The 17,958-nt window shown below is 32.6% G+C and overlaps 3 protein-coding genes across 4 annotated transcripts; 1 reads left to right on the top strand and 2 right to left on the bottom strand.

Moving 5' to 3' along the window:
* The first annotated feature begins 1,300 nt into the window (after window positions 1-1,300).
* On the top strand, window positions 1,301-5,108 carry LOC125849094 (protein WVD2-like 7). Of its 2 annotated transcripts, none has more exons than XM_049529106.1 (9): window positions 1,301-1,596; window positions 1,680-2,222; window positions 2,583-2,957; window positions 3,058-3,116; window positions 3,238-3,312; window positions 3,717-3,816; window positions 3,906-3,968; window positions 4,448-4,558; window positions 4,747-5,108. In XM_049529106.1, exons 1-9 carry the CDS (start codon window positions 1,525-1,527, stop codon window positions 4,885-4,887), a joined length of 1,539 nt encoding a protein of 512 aa, XP_049385063.1. In that variant the 5' UTR covers window positions 1,301-1,524; the 3' UTR covers window positions 4,888-5,108. The 2 variants fall into 2 exon arrangements, with proteins under 2 accessions (XP_049385063.1, XP_049385064.1); XM_049529107.1 differs by having other exon boundaries at window positions 1,302-1,596; window positions 2,586-2,957.
* A 720-nt stretch (window positions 5,109-5,828) lies between these two features.
* On the bottom strand, window positions 5,829-6,586 carry LOC125847952 (uncharacterized). The gene has a single exon (XM_049527717.1). The coding sequence runs from the start codon at window positions 6,500-6,502 to the stop codon at window positions 5,933-5,935; it is 570 nt and encodes a 189-aa protein (XP_049383674.1). The 5' UTR covers window positions 6,503-6,586; the 3' UTR covers window positions 5,829-5,932.
* A 5,421-nt stretch (window positions 6,587-12,007) lies between these two features.
* Window positions 12,008-13,962, bottom strand: LOC125848123 (cystinosin homolog). The gene is made up of 9 exons (XM_049527928.1): window positions 13,837-13,962; window positions 13,607-13,739; window positions 13,429-13,518; window positions 13,238-13,362; window positions 12,995-13,037; window positions 12,703-12,820; window positions 12,528-12,577; window positions 12,367-12,456; window positions 12,008-12,182 (listed from the first exon to the last, which is right to left on the bottom strand). The coding sequence occupies exons 1-9, from the start codon at window positions 13,953-13,955 to the stop codon at window positions 12,153-12,155; spliced, it is 798 nt and encodes a 265-aa protein (XP_049383885.1). The 5' UTR covers window positions 13,956-13,962; the 3' UTR covers window positions 12,008-12,152.
* Window positions 13,963-17,958: the final 3,996 nt, after the last annotated feature.

The raw sequence follows: 17,958 nt of genomic DNA, 5'->3' as shown, positions 1-17,958 counted from the left end.
ATAGAATGTATTGTATTACTAAACAATCTTTCTTTGTTGGTTTATCAATCTTATAACTCTGTTTGTGTTGGTTTGCTCTCATTGTTGATTGTCAGTCTCAAGCTCGGATAAAAGGAGGAAGATTGTCGTAGACTGACATTTTATGGTGAATCTTTTCGATATAAAATATGTTTGAAATCTACAAATGAGCGGTTTATTACCATCTTCTCGATTCAAANTTGCTGTTGCGATACTAAACTTTCATGAGGACCTATTACCTCCCTAGACTATTTAATACCGTATTTTAAACATATATATTTGCCCACGTGGACATAAAAAATAATGCAAAATTATAAATAGTAATGTGTCCACGTGGGCACATATATTCCTTTAAAATACATTATTAAATAGTTCAGGGGATAAAAAAATACGGTATTAAATAGTCTAGGGAGGTAATAGGTCCTCATGAAAAGTTAGTATCGCAACAGCAAATCCAACCAAAGTTAGGATATTTTTCAAACTCTTATCCCTATATAGCTTCTTGATATGGCTCTTCATGTGTGCTTATTTCCTAAAGTGAAACAGCTACTTCAGTTTTACTTGAAAAATTGATGTTATAACAACTAGTAGTTCAACAATCTGTAGCATCTTACATTGCAACAATCTGTTGCTTCAAACAAACATGTATTTCTCCTAAAAATGAAAACGATACAGCAATGACATCTCTAAAATTATAATCAAGATTGTGAATAATAACTTCGTAATTTTATAGAATCAGATCACATTATTATGAGTTAAATTTTCGTGGAAGACTGGAATTACTGCTCTTTAATTAGTAAGACGTCAAATTCATTTCATCTATTTATTTATTTTCTATAATAAAAAAAATGTGGTCCCACCAGATGGTATGGCTACAAATTAAGCAAAATATACGTAGGATATACCAAACTTTGACTTCTCAAAATTTGTAATTCATCCGTTTGATTTCACGCAACACCTTTTGTATTATTTTAGTATGTTTTGAGAAAAGATAAATTAATTTTGTATCCAAATATTTTTTCTCTTTACTAACAAAACTTGTTACAACCACATTCAATACAGAAAAAAAATTCATTAGGAGAAATGTGGAACTTTTGATTTTTCGATAAATATTTAAATAGGTTAAGCAATGTCACATAAAACGAGACGAATATTAAAATTCGAACGTTACTAGGGTTAAGTTCAAATAATGTGGGCCCATTCTGGAGGTGAAAAAGACAACGTTTCACTTGGCCGAAGTCTAAAGAAACTTCAGAAATCGAAGCACTTGGCCTAAATTTAAAAAAATGACACCTTTAGCTTCTTCTTACTCTATGAGTGGCCTTTCTTCAAACAACGTGTATCGCCTTTTTTCATTTGAATTTCAAATTTAAATGCTGAGATCCAAAAACTGAGAGACAGATAAGAGAGATTACATGCCATAAAAAATCATTTTAAGTAACGGCACAATAATTATTCTGTTGATTTTTTCAGGTTCCATTCTTGTTTTTTTTTCTAGCCACACTGATGATGGAAGATTCAGCTTGTCTTATACATGCTTTCTCTTATGCTTCTGCTATACCCAATGAAATAAAACAGGTATAAATAAAAACTCCACTGTTTTATTTTTCAAGATTCTTCTCCTTTCTTGCTGATTTTTTGGGATGGAATTGAGTATACAGGGGAACCCTGTGCATGCACTTGGGGAGTCAATTTCTTTTGGGAGATTTGTGTCTGAGTCATTGGATTGGGAAAAATGGTCAACTTTTTCTCATAAAAGATATGTAGAGGAGGCTGAGAGGTATGCTAAGCCAGGTTCTGTTGCCCAGAAAAAAGCTTTCTTTGAAGCCCATTACAAGAAAATTGCTGCCCAAAAGGCTGCAGCTTTGCTTGAACAAGCCAATCAAGAAAACCCCAATTCTGAAATCACCAAGAATTCAGCCCCTGATTCTACTTCACTTGTAAAACCCCGTGTAGAAGCTAATCAAGAAGAGGTTCATGAGAACCCTGATGCTGTAACAACAGATTCCATGGTTAAGGATTCAGTTTCAGTTGCTGATGCGGAGGAGAGAGAGAGTGAGTCCCCAGTGGAGGGTCCTGGTACTCCTGAAGCTACAGAGAAAGAACCATCAAACCAAATTGAGAATGGTGAAACCCAAGAAACAGTTTCAGGTTCTGAGATTAGTGAAACATCTCATACTGAGAAGCCTTTGCTGAAGATTAAGGTAAATATGTGTTCTTTACACTACTTTGGCCTAAATTTGAACTTCTTTAATCATACCAATAGTTTAAGAAACTCTGGCGTTATGAAAGTATATTAGTCTTTAAGAGATGATTTATATAGATGACCCCAATTAGTTTGTGATGAAGGCCTAATTGATTGATCGAATCATATAAACAACAACATATCCAGTGTAATCCCATAAAGTGGGGTTTGGGGAGGTTAGACGGTAAGCAAACCTTACCCCTACCTCAGAGGTTGAGATGTTGTTTCCTATAAACAGTCCAAGGCAGTCCATTGTATTGATTGATCCATATACTAATCTCTACTGCTATATGGAACTGATTTATCCCATTTGATTCAGCAGAGCTCCAGCTCTAAACTTGAGGATGATGCTGCATCGGTGACAAGCAAGAAAAAATCTGCTTTTTCTTCACTCAAATCAGCAGTCTACTCCAAAAAATCAAAATTTCCATTTTCGCCTTCTAGGCAGAACATTCCTCTTGATGTCGATAAAGAGAACAATTTTACACCAATCACAACAAATTCTAACTTGGACTTGATGAATCAAGTGAGATCAACCCCAAAATCTTTGAGCAAGTTGATCAACTTTACTCCTGCCAAAGAGGCACACAAGATACCTCCTCCACCTCCCTTCCTCAAGAAGGAAAGTTCAAAGGTTGCTCCCACTACTAGCAAGGCATCTAAGCAGTGTGCAACTCCTCTTAAGACTCCTATGGTAACTTTCCTCCCCTTGTTTAAACTCCTTTTTCTATATGCTAATACTTATAATAGTCTTTCTTGGTGTGCCTAATGTTTGCTTCACTTTTCACCTGCAGGCAACATCAAATGGTGCATCAAACCGTCCCATGACAACGCCATCTTCAGAAAGCAGAAGGTATATTTCCCTATATTGTCTAATTAGAACTGTTGGCAAGCATTTCATTGATTCCATTGACACATGGTTCTTTAGTTTTCCCACCTTTCCTGCTCCAATTCTTGTATCTTCCTATTTACAGGATTAAAACACCGATTCATCCCTCAGCTTCAGGAAGTAGAACAGCAGGGCCTAAATGGAACATTTTGTCTTCTGTGTAAGTGCCTATTACATGATGACCCTAGATTCAACAAGAGTAGCATAATCATTTGTACATTTGAATGAATAGTAGCAGAACGTTTTTCACTTTATGTGTAAAAACTGCTGGTTGAAGGTTCAAGCTAAGTGTAACCAGGCTTTGCCATAACTCAAAATAAGTATATTTTAGTGGATACAGTTTGAGCACTTCTCCAGGACCAGGAGACTTTTAAAAGAGAATCTGAGAGAAAATTGTTTCTACTTGAATTTAGTTATCTTCCTACACCTATAAGTATATTGGTGTGTGATGTATCAAACTATCATGAACCAGGACAGTGATAATCTTCTTTCTGCAAGTATTTGGTTATAGAGTATATAATTGTGTCATTGGATATCGCTTACCTTTGGTATTTCCCTGTTCAGTTCCAAGTCTTTCACAGCCTACCGAAACAAATTACAATCACCAACTTTATCTACTCCTTTCTCTTTGAGGACAGAAGAAAGAGCTACACGAAGGAAACAGGCAAGTGTATATATTAAATGCTATGGACTATCTTCTTGCATTATAAAACTATTTTCACTCACATCTTGTACTTCTGCAAATACTTTCAGAAGCTTGAAGAGAAATTCAATGCCAATGAGGAAAAGAAAGTTCAACAACAAACCACATTAAAGGTAATGTTTGAACTTTGAGCTCTATGGCTTGTAGAATGTTTCTCTTTACCATGAATTCTGCAGCACCTATTTGAAAAGAAGGAAAACAAAGAAAAGTAGTGTTTGAACTTTGAGCTTTTTCCACCACTGAACATTAGGGTAGCAATAGATGCTTTTGCTCTTTCCACTGGTAATCAGTTCTTCTTTTCGTCCATATTTTGCTTTTCATATGATTTCTACTAATCACAAGGTAGCAGCTCTATATCACATTAAAAGATATAAAAGTTTCTAACATGTAGTATTATGTAATATTTCCCGAAAAATATATGCAAATGCTTTGCACTATCTTTAGTAATATTTTCCTAATATGTATGCACAAATATAGTTTTCACCATCTTTTGTATTCTTGGGCCTCTAGAGTAGTTTTCCTCTACCATAATTTCTGACATTCGAGTTACATCTTAAATTGCAAATTCGTAACAACAAACTCTTGCTTGCAGGAGAAAGCCGGAACGGAACTTAGGAGACTTGGACAAAGCTTTTGCTTCAAAGCTCGTCCCCTGCCTGATTTCTACAAGGAAACAGAAACAGCAAAAGATCACGCAAAAAAGGTACCACTACATTGTATTATATCTTCATTATTCAGATATTCCTAAAAACTACTTTTGTCCCCTTTGTCAAAATGCATCCTATGTTGTTCTCAATGTTGATTATGTTTTCTCTATATATGTGTGCCTTTGTGCTCCTATCTATGCTCTCCCTTCTCCGGCAGTGGTTCATATGGTTTTATTTGGTGCAGATCCCAGTAACACAAACTCAATTGCCCAAACGTGGAAGAATGCCATTTCCCAGCTCAAAGCAAGGCTTAGTCTCGAAGCCAGCTTCTTCATCTTTGGCGAAGAATGACTCTTGCAAGAATCCAAGAAAGAAGACTAGCTGAAAAAACTCACAAATCTTCACTCCTTGCAAAGAGTAGTGTCTTATTAGAATGTGTTTCAATTGGGTATTTCTTCCAAGAGAACGTTTTGGAGGTGTATGAATGTGTCTTCCCTTAATATGATTCAAGGAGAAGCAACTCCAAAATCTTGTATAAAAAGCTATCTAGAGAGGTTATGTGTTAACGTTCTCAAGTCATTTTAAAAATATTTTGTCGTCTTCATACATTCAAATTGCCTTTGCAGCTCAAATTTAAACTTAAAAGTTCATGATTTTTCCTAGGCCACTATTTTGGTGCCTTTTAAGAATTTTTCTTATTCAAGTACATATACCATCCTAGAAATGAAAGAAAGGAGAACAACAAGAATCTTGGAATTCCTATCGATAAACTGTAAGGTTTGGTTGCTTGTACATAGGCCACTAATTGAGGACAACACAGAAACGCAATGTAAAAACTGTGACGAAGCAATGAGTCGGTTGTGCGGTGCATCTTTTAGGATAACAATAAAAAAAGTTGTCATGGACAATCATTTTCTTATACGACACTATCATCTTAATTTGTTGACATACAACAATTACAAAGATGCTTATACATATATATATAATACTAGTTCCTCCAACTGAAATTGACTTACTTTCCTTTTTAGTCCATCTAAAATAGAATAATATAATTTTATATCAAATAACAATTTAATATTAAAATATTTGTTTTACTCTTAAAGAAAATAATTTATAGCCACAATAATTTATATCATTCATTTTTAGATCAAAAGTTTTAAAAGCCATTTTTTTCCTTTCTTAAACTTGGGCCCGAGTCAAAACACGAAACAATAGGACAGAGAGAATATATTAATTAAAATAAGAAAAGTAGTTAGCACCTCAAGCATCAAAATTATAAGGGTGAATGCATATGACCAAAAACTGCAATTTCCACACAAACGAATGTCATCTGAATGTTCCAATTTATTTGACAGTAAATACAATTACAGAAATGTAACAATTTTTGTTCACCAACAGGTTAATTACAAATACAATTGGAAGGAACCGAATTAGATTCCTTCCACAACACACCAATCTTCATCTTCTTCAACATTTTCCCACACAAATCCCACTTCACAGAAACTCATTTTTCCTTCATCAGTCTCAACGCCGATCGCCGGAGAGCAATCGGAGTCAACTACCAATTCCTGATCTCCGTAACCTTCATCGGCGGCATCATAGTAAATATCATGATCCATGTAATAAGAACAATCGCTATCCAAATGATCCAAAATCCCAGTAGCTGAAAATCCAGAAAAATTCAACCCGGGCATAGCATCAACAACTCTCCAAGTAACCAACGAAACGACGTCGCCGCATCCCTTTATCTTTTGTGTGCCCTTAGTCTTGTCTTTGGATTTTCCAGCTGGATGAATATGGCAGCTGGTGCACCTGGGTCTACCGCACTTGCCGGTGAACTTGGAATGGTTACTGGGCTTAGTTGGGACCTTTGCGAAAAGCCCAGCGGTTGGTAGTGAATTGGACTTGTTCATGTACCTGGGCTCGGGTCTTGGGTTCCATGGAGAGGGTAAAATTGGGTAAGTACGGACCATACCGTGTTGGCGACCTTCTCTCCTCATTTTTTTCGACAAGTTGAAGAGAATGAATCTTTTTTTCTCTACAAGGATAAAAAAAAGAATGATTTGGAAGATGAAACAGTGAATTGGTTTTGGAATTGGTAAGGGAACCTATATATATATATATAGTGTGTGTGTGTGTGTTTTGGAGGTGGAAGAGGTGGGAAAACTTGGGAAGCAAGGTGTTTTAATTAGTCAACTGAGGACATGTTCTTTTCTCTTTTTGGGTGCGTGTCCTCCAAGCCTATGTTAACACAATTTGTCAACAGCCCATAACCACATTGTAAATTATTTGGGGTTCGAAATTCATCTAGAAATATTTTAGATTTGTGTGATAAAAAAAAATCACCAAAAGAAATACCACTCTTAACTAAAGAAATATTTTTGTTTTCAAAATTTAAATACGAGATTTTTGGGTAGAATAGAGGTACATAACGAAAGAAATCTTTTATCATTTCGACACACTTCTTAGTGATAACTTATATATGATAATGAAGTATGCTGATAAAAAGTTTGAAATTAATTTAGATAGAATAGTGAGCACAAACTACTTTTTGTAAAAATATATATATGTTGACTTAGTGGGCATATTTTACTTTAATTTTGAACTTTATGTAGAGGTAAGTTCAAAACTTAAAATTGAAAACTCAAAATACATTCATAATTAAGTGTGGCTACAAAGATTATATTTCTGACTTTTCATCAATCGGTCATTTTCATTTCTCTCATAACATGGATTTTCATATAATCAATAAATTTTATTAAATATGTACTCTCATAATATTATCTATCTATTGAAAAATAAATAATTTTAATTATTCAATGTTCTAATTTGGAGATGACATCTTAAACATTGAAATATGCACTAAAAAAATCCTTAAAATCGATCCATATATACTTGTTCATCTTTCAGGTTTGCAAGGAACGATTGTTGAATTCACAAGGAAGAAGAGAGTTTGGAATGTTAGATTCACCTTTCATCCTCTTATTTTTCGCCCGCCGACTGCCCTTTTGTTATCCATGCAAGTCCAAATGCATTAATCAAGCAGAAACCATCAAAATTGAATTTCCTTTTTCCTTTCTCCATGTTTTAGAGTATGCCTATAGCTAAAGTATTTGACCCATCCACCAAGCTGATATTATCTCATCTATATATAGTTAATGAAGTTCGTAATCATTTTTTCCTTAAAAGTAAAATACTTTCTAGAAACGTGATAGGAAATTATTCAAAACAAGTTAATGACATCTCAAAAGAAAGGTTCCGTCATCAAATTAGCAGACAAGATAAAGTTTATATTTCTCCAATATCCCAAAGTATTCTATAAGTTCGATTTATCATGAAGCTATGTTAAGACTAATATTACTATCAATAACCAACATCCAGAAATCAAATACGCAAACAAACATGACAATCAACTATTGTCTGCTTCAACAATTCACTTCTCACTCGTTTGTATAAGAAATAAATGTATTCAAATTTGAAGTGAATTACTTATATTGTCACATATAGGAAATTATACTCTATAATACATACAATTATATGTTAATACAGGTTAAGTTATAACAAGGTGTGAATAGAAAATTGAAAAATGTGGGGAGCCAAGTGGAGGAAAAATGAAGTCATTTCTCTTGGTAGAAGAAAGAAAAAGTTATTTTTATATTAGGAAACATTTTCTTTAACTCTTAAAGGATTAAGTAAAAGATACTCATTCTCGCCGTTTTCTTTCATATTTTATAATTTATCTTTAGTTTCATAACAAACATCTATTCAACATATTTATTTATCTCGAAAAGATTCTTTGAAGTTAATAAAATGTAGTTATTTTTTATTGTACAATATCTTGGATTTTGTTGTCAAAATTGTTATTGATAGATATGAAAAATTAACTAATTTATTTTCAAAGTTCATAAATATTAGGTAAAGTTCTAATATCACAAACTTTGAAAAATTTAACTAAAACTTTAATAATATATAGATTTTTCTATTATCTAGTGTTACAGCTGTTGACAGCCAATTTTGGGCGTCCAGAATGTATATTAATCATCGAGCCTCTTCAATTACAAACGATTTGAAGTAATTAATTTTATAAAATTTAAAATATTTCCCAAGTCATTTTTAAAGTGATTTTGTCATTTTTAATAATTTTAATAATAAACATGTATATATTTTAATTATTATGTATATAATTATTTCATTTTATGAATATTCAAAAATCATCTCAAAAGATTTTATTTTAGTTAAATATTTTATTTAATTAATTTAGTCTAAATTAAGGTTTTAATTTTAAATTAATTAGTTTGTAATTAAATTAATTATTTTATAATCAAATTAATTATTATATTTCGTTAAGATTAAGAAGCTGGTTGATTAATTATATTAATTCGTCTTACTTATTTATTAGTCGAGTTTGCTAAGTAAATTCAATTGGGTTATGTTTACAATTCAATGGACCAATTGCAATTCACTTGGCCCATTTTCAATTATTCCTCCAGCCCGTTTCCAGCAAGCAGACCCAGTCCATCCCAAAACAAGAAACCCAACCCAATTCTCCTAAACTTAATCCATAGCAACACCAAATACCCAACGGTCGACCCAACAAACAATAGCCATACCGACGACCCCTATACTCGTCTTTATCACGCGACCAGGACGAAACCCAGACGTATCAGTCCGGCAAATCCGGAAAAAGCTGCGACTCTGACCCGTCACATCGGCAGCAGCTCCAAATGGCGCAACGGCACCTGTAGCAATCACTTCGCCGTCCCCTTTTTCCTCTTTTCAGGGATTTCCCATCCCCTGCAGCTCAAATTCGAATTCATCCCAAATCTATCCGTTGCCCCCCTTAAAATCTGCCCTTTCACCCCTCTATAAAGAGCCTCCTTAGTTTTCACTACAAAGGGTAGAAATTGAGAGAGAAAAAATTCAAAAATTAAAAAGAAGAAATACACTTTTTTTTTGTTTTTCACTGACTGCTAAATAGCTTGTCGGAGTCTCATTGTGATGGTGGGATCGTCTCCAGTAGCTCGAGTTCAAGTTTGCTGCCCTGGAAAAGGTAATTCCTCTTTCATGTTCTCTAAAGATGTAGCCTTCATGAATGGTAGCTTTCAAGTTTATTAAGCTGTTGTTATTTCTCTCGTTTCCCGCGCTGCTTTCATCGGTGTAAAGTTTGAAATTGTTGATTGATTTTCTATTCTTGTTCTCACTCTGCATACATATTAATCGATAGTAGTGAATCTGTCGAAGTCCCTTTTTCTCCCTTCAATCTCTTTATCTCTTGTTTAGTCTCTGTGGTGATTTGTTGTAGTATAAATCGATATGTCTTGTTAAGTCTGATGGTTTTAATCACAGTTTGAATCCTATGTTGTTTGTTTATTAATCAAATCGTTAGTATGTGAACCCTCTCCCTTAATCCTTTGTAGTATTCAAGCTTTCATTTCTTAGTTTCTTAGTTTTTTTTCAAGCTTGCTCAGTTTAAACATTGATTACTATCTTGTGTCACTATTTAAAAGCCGAATGTGTTGAATTTTTAACAAGCTATCTAGCTATCAGTGTTTATCATGAGTAGTGGTTATATTTTTCTTATATAGTAGCTTAAACTTAACTGATTTTTACTTTTTAGCATGATATAAGTCACTAAATATTTGTTGATTTATATTACTTTCCTTGGATTTTAGCTGATGGTTGGTTACTGTAAATAAAAGATTTTAGATCATGATTCATTAGCTTATCTGTCCATACATTTAATTCTTCTGCAATTATTCAAATGCTTATCCTTTTTAAAGTTTATCTCTATCCATTAGTTCATAGTACTATTTCCAGTGAAATCCTTGAGTATGTATTTTGGTTGTTTGTGCTAGTAGTTGTTCAATTAATTAATACTTTCGTATGTCTTAGTTTGATGAATCCATGTCTGCTTACTGCTTCTTTATTGGTAAAATTGCTTAATGACAATCTTGGATTAGTCTTGTTAATTCTTTCCTCTTACTTTCTTTACATGTGAAATTGTGCGGAGTCCAAGTTGGACCCAAATCTATTCTTCTTGCATTTCGGATGGTCTACGAAAGCCTAAATGCATCTTATCGAGTAGACCTTAATTGTTTTTGAAGAAAGGAAAGCTGCTGTACAGATCTTGGAAGCTGAATCACATACGTTGAAGATAGAAGTGACAGCTGAATACATGAAAACGGACTGATATGCATCCTGTATACTCTCTTAGTATACTGGGGTATACACTAAACAAACGTATACACAGGTTTTCAAAGGCAAAATTAGGCCAAAGGGCCCAACGTGCAGCAGCAGTTCTTGAGGTATGAATTTTGGCTGAAGCTCAAGTCATTTTCAGCAACTAGACTTAAGTCCAAGCCCATTATTACTTAAGTTATTTGTTTGTGTTTATTTCCTTATTTCATTTGCTTGACTCTCTAACTCTTTAACTTTGGTTTCTTAGTCAAATCCCTTCAAGACGAACCATTTTTTGTTACGAAAATTTATTTTATTTAAATAATTTTATTTAATTAGTTTTCTTTACTTGGTCATTTTTGTTACGAAAATAAATCATTATTTAATTGTCATGATTTTTTGATTTAATTTCTTCCTTTTTCTTTAATGTTGTTAAGGTGAAGTAATTATAAAGACATTGTTTAGGAGAAGTAAAGAAAACTAATTAAATAAAATTATAAAGGAAGAAATTAAATCAAACAAGCATATACATCATCCGTATATTTAATTGTCATGATTTTTTTTTATAGTTAAAACGATAAAAATTTTGACTAATATTTTATGATGTATATATTTCATAATATTGATATGCTATATAAATTGCAATTTGTGTAGTATGTTTTGTATAGTTTTTAAATATCTAAATTTTTTGTTTTAAAATATCAAATTAATGTAATCTAATTTGACTTTAAAAGTTGGTCAAATTGACTTTCGAAAAGTTCAACATGACAATTAAAAATAGACGGAGAGAATATTTATTAAGTAAGTAACCTATAGCACTCTTTGAAGTTAATAAAATGTTAGTAAATTGTTATCATACACTATCTTGGATGTTGTTGTCATAAAATTTATTGATAGATATAAAAACTTAACTAATTTATTTTCAAAGTTCATCACAAACTTTGAAAAAATTAACTAGAACTTAAAATAACTTAAATAATATAGGTTCCCTATTATCTAATGCTCAGGCACTACATGATTGGGACAAAACTATTTTTATAGAATATTCGAGGGATCAATCAAATATGGCTTTAGATAGTGACTCAGTACTAGTATTGGTTTTAAAGCTAATATAATTGAAATGGATTCATGAATAGAGTACTTATGATTACCATTTGGTTCGCAAGTGTTGGGACATGTAGAAATAAAATTTAGTGAGTGAAAAACTTGAAATTTCTAAAACAAGCTTGAACATAGAAATGTTAGACCAAATCAATAAAGAAACAACTTATTGATTTTGAAATACTCCAAATGTCAAATGATATTGATGAACAAACGGCTACATCTTCTTTAACTATGTTTCGACTCAAAGAAGAGTACTGGAGTTATACAGATTGTGCCTTTAACGTACACCAAGATGACTTGAGAAAGTTGTAAATCAAATTCCACTTAATTAATAACCTCTGTTTTACAAGCAACTGAATAGGGCAGCAATCACAGTCCCTCAATGTCCCTTGTTTCCTCCTGAGTATACACGAAGAAGTATCATATGTGTGTGTGTTTATATGCATATATAACCAAATTATAAACAATAACTATTTGCACTAGAAACACTTAATTTTAAGAGGAAGAAAAAATGTTTTTTTATCGAATCATAAATAAGATATTATGATAGGAAGATTTGAGTGATGGATATATTCTCTCTTACCACATCAAATTTAGGAGAAACAACTTCTTTTCTTGAAGGATATAGCACATAATGTTGCACAATGAAGAGAATGTCAAAGAATATCGACACCTGCAACATTCATTAGATCAAAAACAAAGACAGAGTGTATATAGGTAAAAACACAGATGAACGTTTCATACCAATGACAACAAAGTCTTGCCGATGTTTCCATAAAAATTCACCCAGGAATCTGTAGCAAAAGTAGATCAAATACTCTTTATTAGGCTCATATATATATACACAAACATTCATAACTAGGACAAAAACTAGGTACTGCATATAGGAAGATTATATTATTGAAAATCAGAAACTCACGCTGATCTATAGATTGCACTGCCATCTGCCCGTAATTTGTTAATCCTCCAAACAAATCCAGCAAAATGTTACCAATACTAAAACCAATAGTGCTCTTTCTCCGGAAATTCATAACAGCCTATATATAGATTTTCCATAGCCAAAATTCTTAAGCATTGGAAGTAAACTAAGAAATAGGTCAAAGAAGCAGACGACTATATAATAAAAATAACTGTAACAAAAGAGCACTAAATTAGAAGCAATTGATAAGAAAATGTGACTTTTTTTTCTCAAACAAAGCAAGAATTTCAACCTGGGGAATGTACTTGGTTACTGTCATAGCAACCTGCAATCCGCTGCAATTAAGAGAAAGAAGTGCGAGATAGAGTTCAGTTGAGTGATAATATATATACATGAAATTAACCCTCCCCACAAATAACTACTAGAGTTATTTATTATAATGAGAATAAAAAAGCTAGCGACAATGGATTGAACAAGACAAAAAATGTGAGTTTTAATACAGGTAATTGTGGATTTTAAAAGAAGGTTGGCTTACTTGAAACAGGAGATTAGCCATAGCCAGGAATGCTTAGGGATACCCATAAACACACAAACTGCAACACTTAACCAAGCAACAGATACAATTGCTATAGCAGTTTTCGATACCTTCTGATTTCCACGCTGAAAAGTACTCTAACCAAATTAATCATTTGAACCGAAAAGAGTAAACAAGATATGTACACTTACATCATAGATAGAAATCTGAAACAAGGTAAAGGCTGTTAAAAGAACAGCATGAGTAGAGAAAGCCACATCATTGGCAGCTACAGGTATCATCTGAAGTTAAACAGTGAAGGTTAATTAGCACAAAACAAAAGCATACGTGTAACAACAGCATAAACATAGCGCGATTCACACTATTAACCTCATTTTCGCCGTATCGATGATGATATTGCCTTTGAACAGCAGAACTGAAGAACATGGAAGCATTGTAGATGAGATAAGACGAGTGCTTCGTCAAATTCAACACCACGAAATCGAAATTCAATCCCACCACACTAAAAACTTAAAAAAAATAATTGATCAGAAACTGAAATTTAACCAAAAATATTGCTTACTCATAAAACAAATTATAAAATAAAAGCAGAAAATAACCTTTTCCTACGAAAATTCAAAATGACCTGAGGATAAAAGCTAATAGACCATGAGACAAACGCAATCCATCCCAAAACATTATACAACACTTCCAGTGGAACTGAATTCCAAGAAGCCATTAAAAAAAAGAGAACTATGAGATTCTTTCAAAAAAAAGAGGAGAGTAGAATCTTAAATATTGTTGTGTCTAGTGGAGTATTAGAAAATATAGACAGACAAAGAGTATGGGGCATGTCATCATTTATTTTGATGCTACTCCCAATATAACTTGAAAGTCAATAGTCTCAATCCATTTTTTCTTCTCATATTCTGTTTTTCAAAAGTCAACTTGACCAATTTTCAAACTTAAATTAGATTACATTAATATTATATTTTTTTTAAAAATAGATATTCAAAAACCTATACAAAAAGTATTATAAATTGTAAAAAAATTCTTATTAATATGATGAGAAAATATATTATAAAATATTAATTTATTTACATTATGTAATGAATGTGACCCATATTTCGTCCATATTCACGTTCCTTTCACCCATCATCTATATACCAAAGTGCTTTGCGTTCAATTGGTAAGCTAGAAAATATGATGCATATATTTAGAAATTAAACAAATGTAAGCCACGTGCCCACAATAGAAATGCTCCCTCCATCCCACTTTATATGTTACTTTTCCAGATTTTGAAATTTAAACTAGTCTATCCTTGATGGTGATTTTCATATAATTTTTAGATATTTTGAATTGTAATTATTGTGACTTATAGTAGTAATTTTTAAATATATAATTTTTATGTAAAATTTTTGAAGATTTCATGCCCAAATTCACGATCAAACCTAATTTGTTTGAACATCAAAAATTGAATTGTGCCACATAAATTGGGAGGCTATAATCACTTTTCTTGGTACTTGGATACAAATCTATTTTTTAAATTATTATTAGTAGAATTATTAATGGTTTTGAAATGGGGAATTTTCGCAAATAGCCACTCAAAATAACTTAATTGTGCTCCATAACTATAGTTTATTAATTACAATTAGTAGCTACAACATGTTAGAGGGAGGAGAGAGGCGAGCAAGATTGGAAGAGAGAGGAGAGGCGAGCTAGAGAGAGCATAGAGTGGAGAGAAACAAAGTGTATATGTATATTTGTCGAATTATATATGTAACTGATATACACATGTATTTGTATATCTGGCGAGCGAGATTAGGAGAGGGAGGAGAGAAGAGAGCGAGATTGTGTATATGTATATCTGTCAGATAACTGTNGCATAGAGTGGAGAGAAACGAAGTGTATATGTATATTTGTCGAATTATATATGTAACTGATATACACATGTATTTGTATATCTGGCAAGCGAGATTAGGAGAGGGAGGAGAGAAGAGAGCGAGATTGTGTATGTATATCTGTCAGATAACTGTATATATGTTACTGGTATAAATATTTATTTGTATATTTGGCGAGCGAGATTGGGAGAGGAAGGAGAGAAACGAGTGAGACTGGGCAGGGAATGGAGATAGGCTAATTGTGTATATGTATATCTATCAGATAACTGTATATATGTTTTTGGTATAAATATTTATTTGTATATTTGGCGAGCGAGATTGGGAGAGGAAGGAGAGAAACGAGTGAGACAGGGCAGGGAATGGAGATAGGCTAATTCCGTTGCTCCTTTTACATGTGAACTATGGGGCTATACCAAAGTTTTATTTAGCAGTATATTTCTGCCCATCAAGCACACTACTAAACCCTGGTAGAAAATTGAACTCTCTTCAAGGTTTAATTCAGTGAACTGAAGAATAAATTATGATGGGGAAAATGGTGCTAGGAACAGTGTGAGTTTTACTGAGAGGGACTACAGTGCAGTGTGAGGAGAAGAGTGATCGGACATGGTTTGAATAGGGTTCTAGTGGCCTTCTGACTTTTGATATGATGTAGGAAGAATGAATACCGAATAGGATCCGCAGTTCAGAGTTATGAGAAGGTTCACTGGAAGGGCTGTAGTGGAGAAGGGTTTGGTAAAGCCTACAGACAGGGTCAAATCACTCTCGAGCCTTTTAATTTCTTGCTTTTAACGGTTTCTCCTGTTACAATTTTGGGAACCAAATTAGTCCAATTGGGCTGGTGAATATGCTCAATACAGATGGGGTGATTCAGTCGATTGAGCTGGACGATGAATCTATTTCAGTTGAAGTTGAAATAAAAGGTGTTGGCGAAATGAGGATTTTTGGTTCCCAGAAACCAAGCACTTGTAAGATCAATAGAGAAATTGTCCCATTTGAATATGAGGATTTCATGGTTAAAATTGATGAACCGTGGTCCAGTTCTTTTGGTTCATGTGTCATTGAATATTTGTTTTGACATAACTAGCTAATCATGAGCTGATAACTTTTACCAATAGCCGATCCCAAGGGATTAAGCATAATTATTGTTATTTTATGTAACTAGCTAATGTGAGGTGCTTTTCCTAGTTTTTGTATTTACCCCATTTTTCATTAAAGTCGCATATGACTTTATACATGTGTATACCTCAAATGTGTTATGAGGATGAAATATACTAGTAAATAAGCTTTGTATATGCATATATAGTCTCTTTTTTATTAGTATTATTATATTAGTATATTAGGATGATACAAAATTAATCACAACGAATATTATCGTATTTATTTGAGCACATTAAATCTAATTATTTCAATAAAATTGCAACTAAAAATTATTACTATGTAAAAAGGAGCCACACACCCCCACCTTAGCTGTCCCCACAATACAAGCCCAGTTACATTTGACTAGGCCCGTTTCAGATTAGGCCCACAATTAGGATCCAAAGGGTTCACCAGCTGAACTGAGAAGCGACAAATCATTTTGCTGATACAACTTCGAAAGAAATCTGAAAATAACGCAAAGCTTCAATTTCATATCTAAAAGTAGTAATTCAATCAACTAAGCTTCTTTCACAAATTTGTGAACAATTTTTGAATAGATTGTATATATCTAATTTTTCAGAAAGTAATTATTCGTAATTAATACAAGAATATGAATAAGGAAATTATCAGGTTAATTGAACAGGTGCATAAGAAATTATCAATTTCTTTTTATGAAGATCAATAAATTTAAATTGAAATAATGTTATATTAAGATTGTACTTCATTTATCAACTCTAAACATATGCGAGAATAATCCGCCAGCGGATTGCAGCGGGAGTTTTTGTGAGTGTTTTCCCCCTATTTAAATTATTTAAAGATAAGGAAAATAGCAAAAATTGAAATAATGGTAAAAAACAAGAAGTCAAAAAGTTGAATAATGGGAAATGTTCAAAAGTAAGAGAAAGAAGAAACTTTGGCCGCATGTTGCCTTTTTGGTTAATTTTATTTATTTATTTATTTAAAGGAGAAAACATAGAATTACTTATGATAGAAGTAGAATTTCTTATTATTATTTTTTTCTCTCACCATATATTTTAAGATTTCTTTTATTATTAATGACTTTTACTTTTAAAACATTGAAATTGTCAAAGGCTAATTATGTTGACTAAAATTTTTGGGATTACTACGGTCTACGGTTATATGACCAAAAATGACGATGCAACAGTGTTAGGACTCTTATTATTGTTTACTTTGCCAAAAATAATTCAATTCCAAAGTATTTGATATTGGGTATTACACGAATTCTTCTCATAAACAAATTCTAATCGTTAAAATATGGAACAAAAACCTAATGACAAAATATCATACAAATTTTAACACTAAAAATAAAGGAAAATTAAGAATTCTAATCCTTAAAATATGGAAGAAAATTACTGTAATTAGTACTTCAATCCTTTTAGGTTTATATCTACACTTAACCCTAAGCCACATAACAACAATATTAATAGGTTTATATCTACACTTAACCCTTAACCACATAGAAGCAATATTAAATCATACTTGAAAGCCTCTTATTCTCTTCATCTTCGCCAGTATGGTAATGGGAACTCACATTCTAGAGGTGGAAATACTTATTGACATTCTCGCTAAACTTCCTGTTAAGTCTCTTTTACGTTTCAACTGTGTATCGAAATCTTACAAGACATTATTAACTGAGCCTAGTGGAGAAAAAATGAAGTCATTTCTCTTGGTAGAAGAAAGAAA

This window comes from Solanum stenotomum, chromosome 12 (assembly GCF_019186545.1).
Source record: "Solanum stenotomum isolate F172 chromosome 12, ASM1918654v1, whole genome shotgun sequence".
Taxonomy (NCBI): Eukaryota; Viridiplantae; Streptophyta; class Magnoliopsida; order Solanales; family Solanaceae; genus Solanum; species Solanum stenotomum.
The sequence above is the reverse complement of the archived record's forward strand: the minus strand, read 5'-3'. Positions and strand labels throughout refer to the sequence as shown.

Bases quoted from the DNA above. Each gene is read 5' to 3' on its own strand.
- LOC125849094 (XM_049529106.1), top strand. From the start codon at position 1,525: ATGATGGAAGATTCAGCTTGTCTTATACATGCTTTCTCTTATGCTTCT. The intron at 3,117-3,237 runs GTATATTTCCCT...TCCTATTTACAG, and splicing joins CCATCTTCAGAAAGCAGAAG to GATTAAAACACCGATTCATC. The intron at 4,559-4,746 runs GTACCACTACAT...TATTTGGTGCAG, and splicing joins CAAAAGATCACGCAAAAAAG to ATCCCAGTAACACAAACTCA.
- LOC125847952 (XM_049527717.1), bottom strand. From the start codon at position 6,502: ATGAGGAGAGAAGGTCGCCAACACGGTATGGTCCGTACTTACCCAATT.
- LOC125848123 (XM_049527928.1), bottom strand. From the start codon at position 13,955: ATGGCTTCTTGGAATTCAGTTCCACTGGAAGTGTTGTATAATGTTTTG. The intron at 13,038-13,237 runs GTAAGCCAACCT...TCTTAATTGCAG, and splicing joins TGGCTAATCTCCTGTTTCAA to CGGATTGCAGGTTGCTATGA. The intron at 12,183-12,366 runs GTAAGAGAGAAT...GTGTATACTCAG, and splicing joins TTTCTCCTAAATTTGATGTG to GAGGAAACAAGGGACATTGA.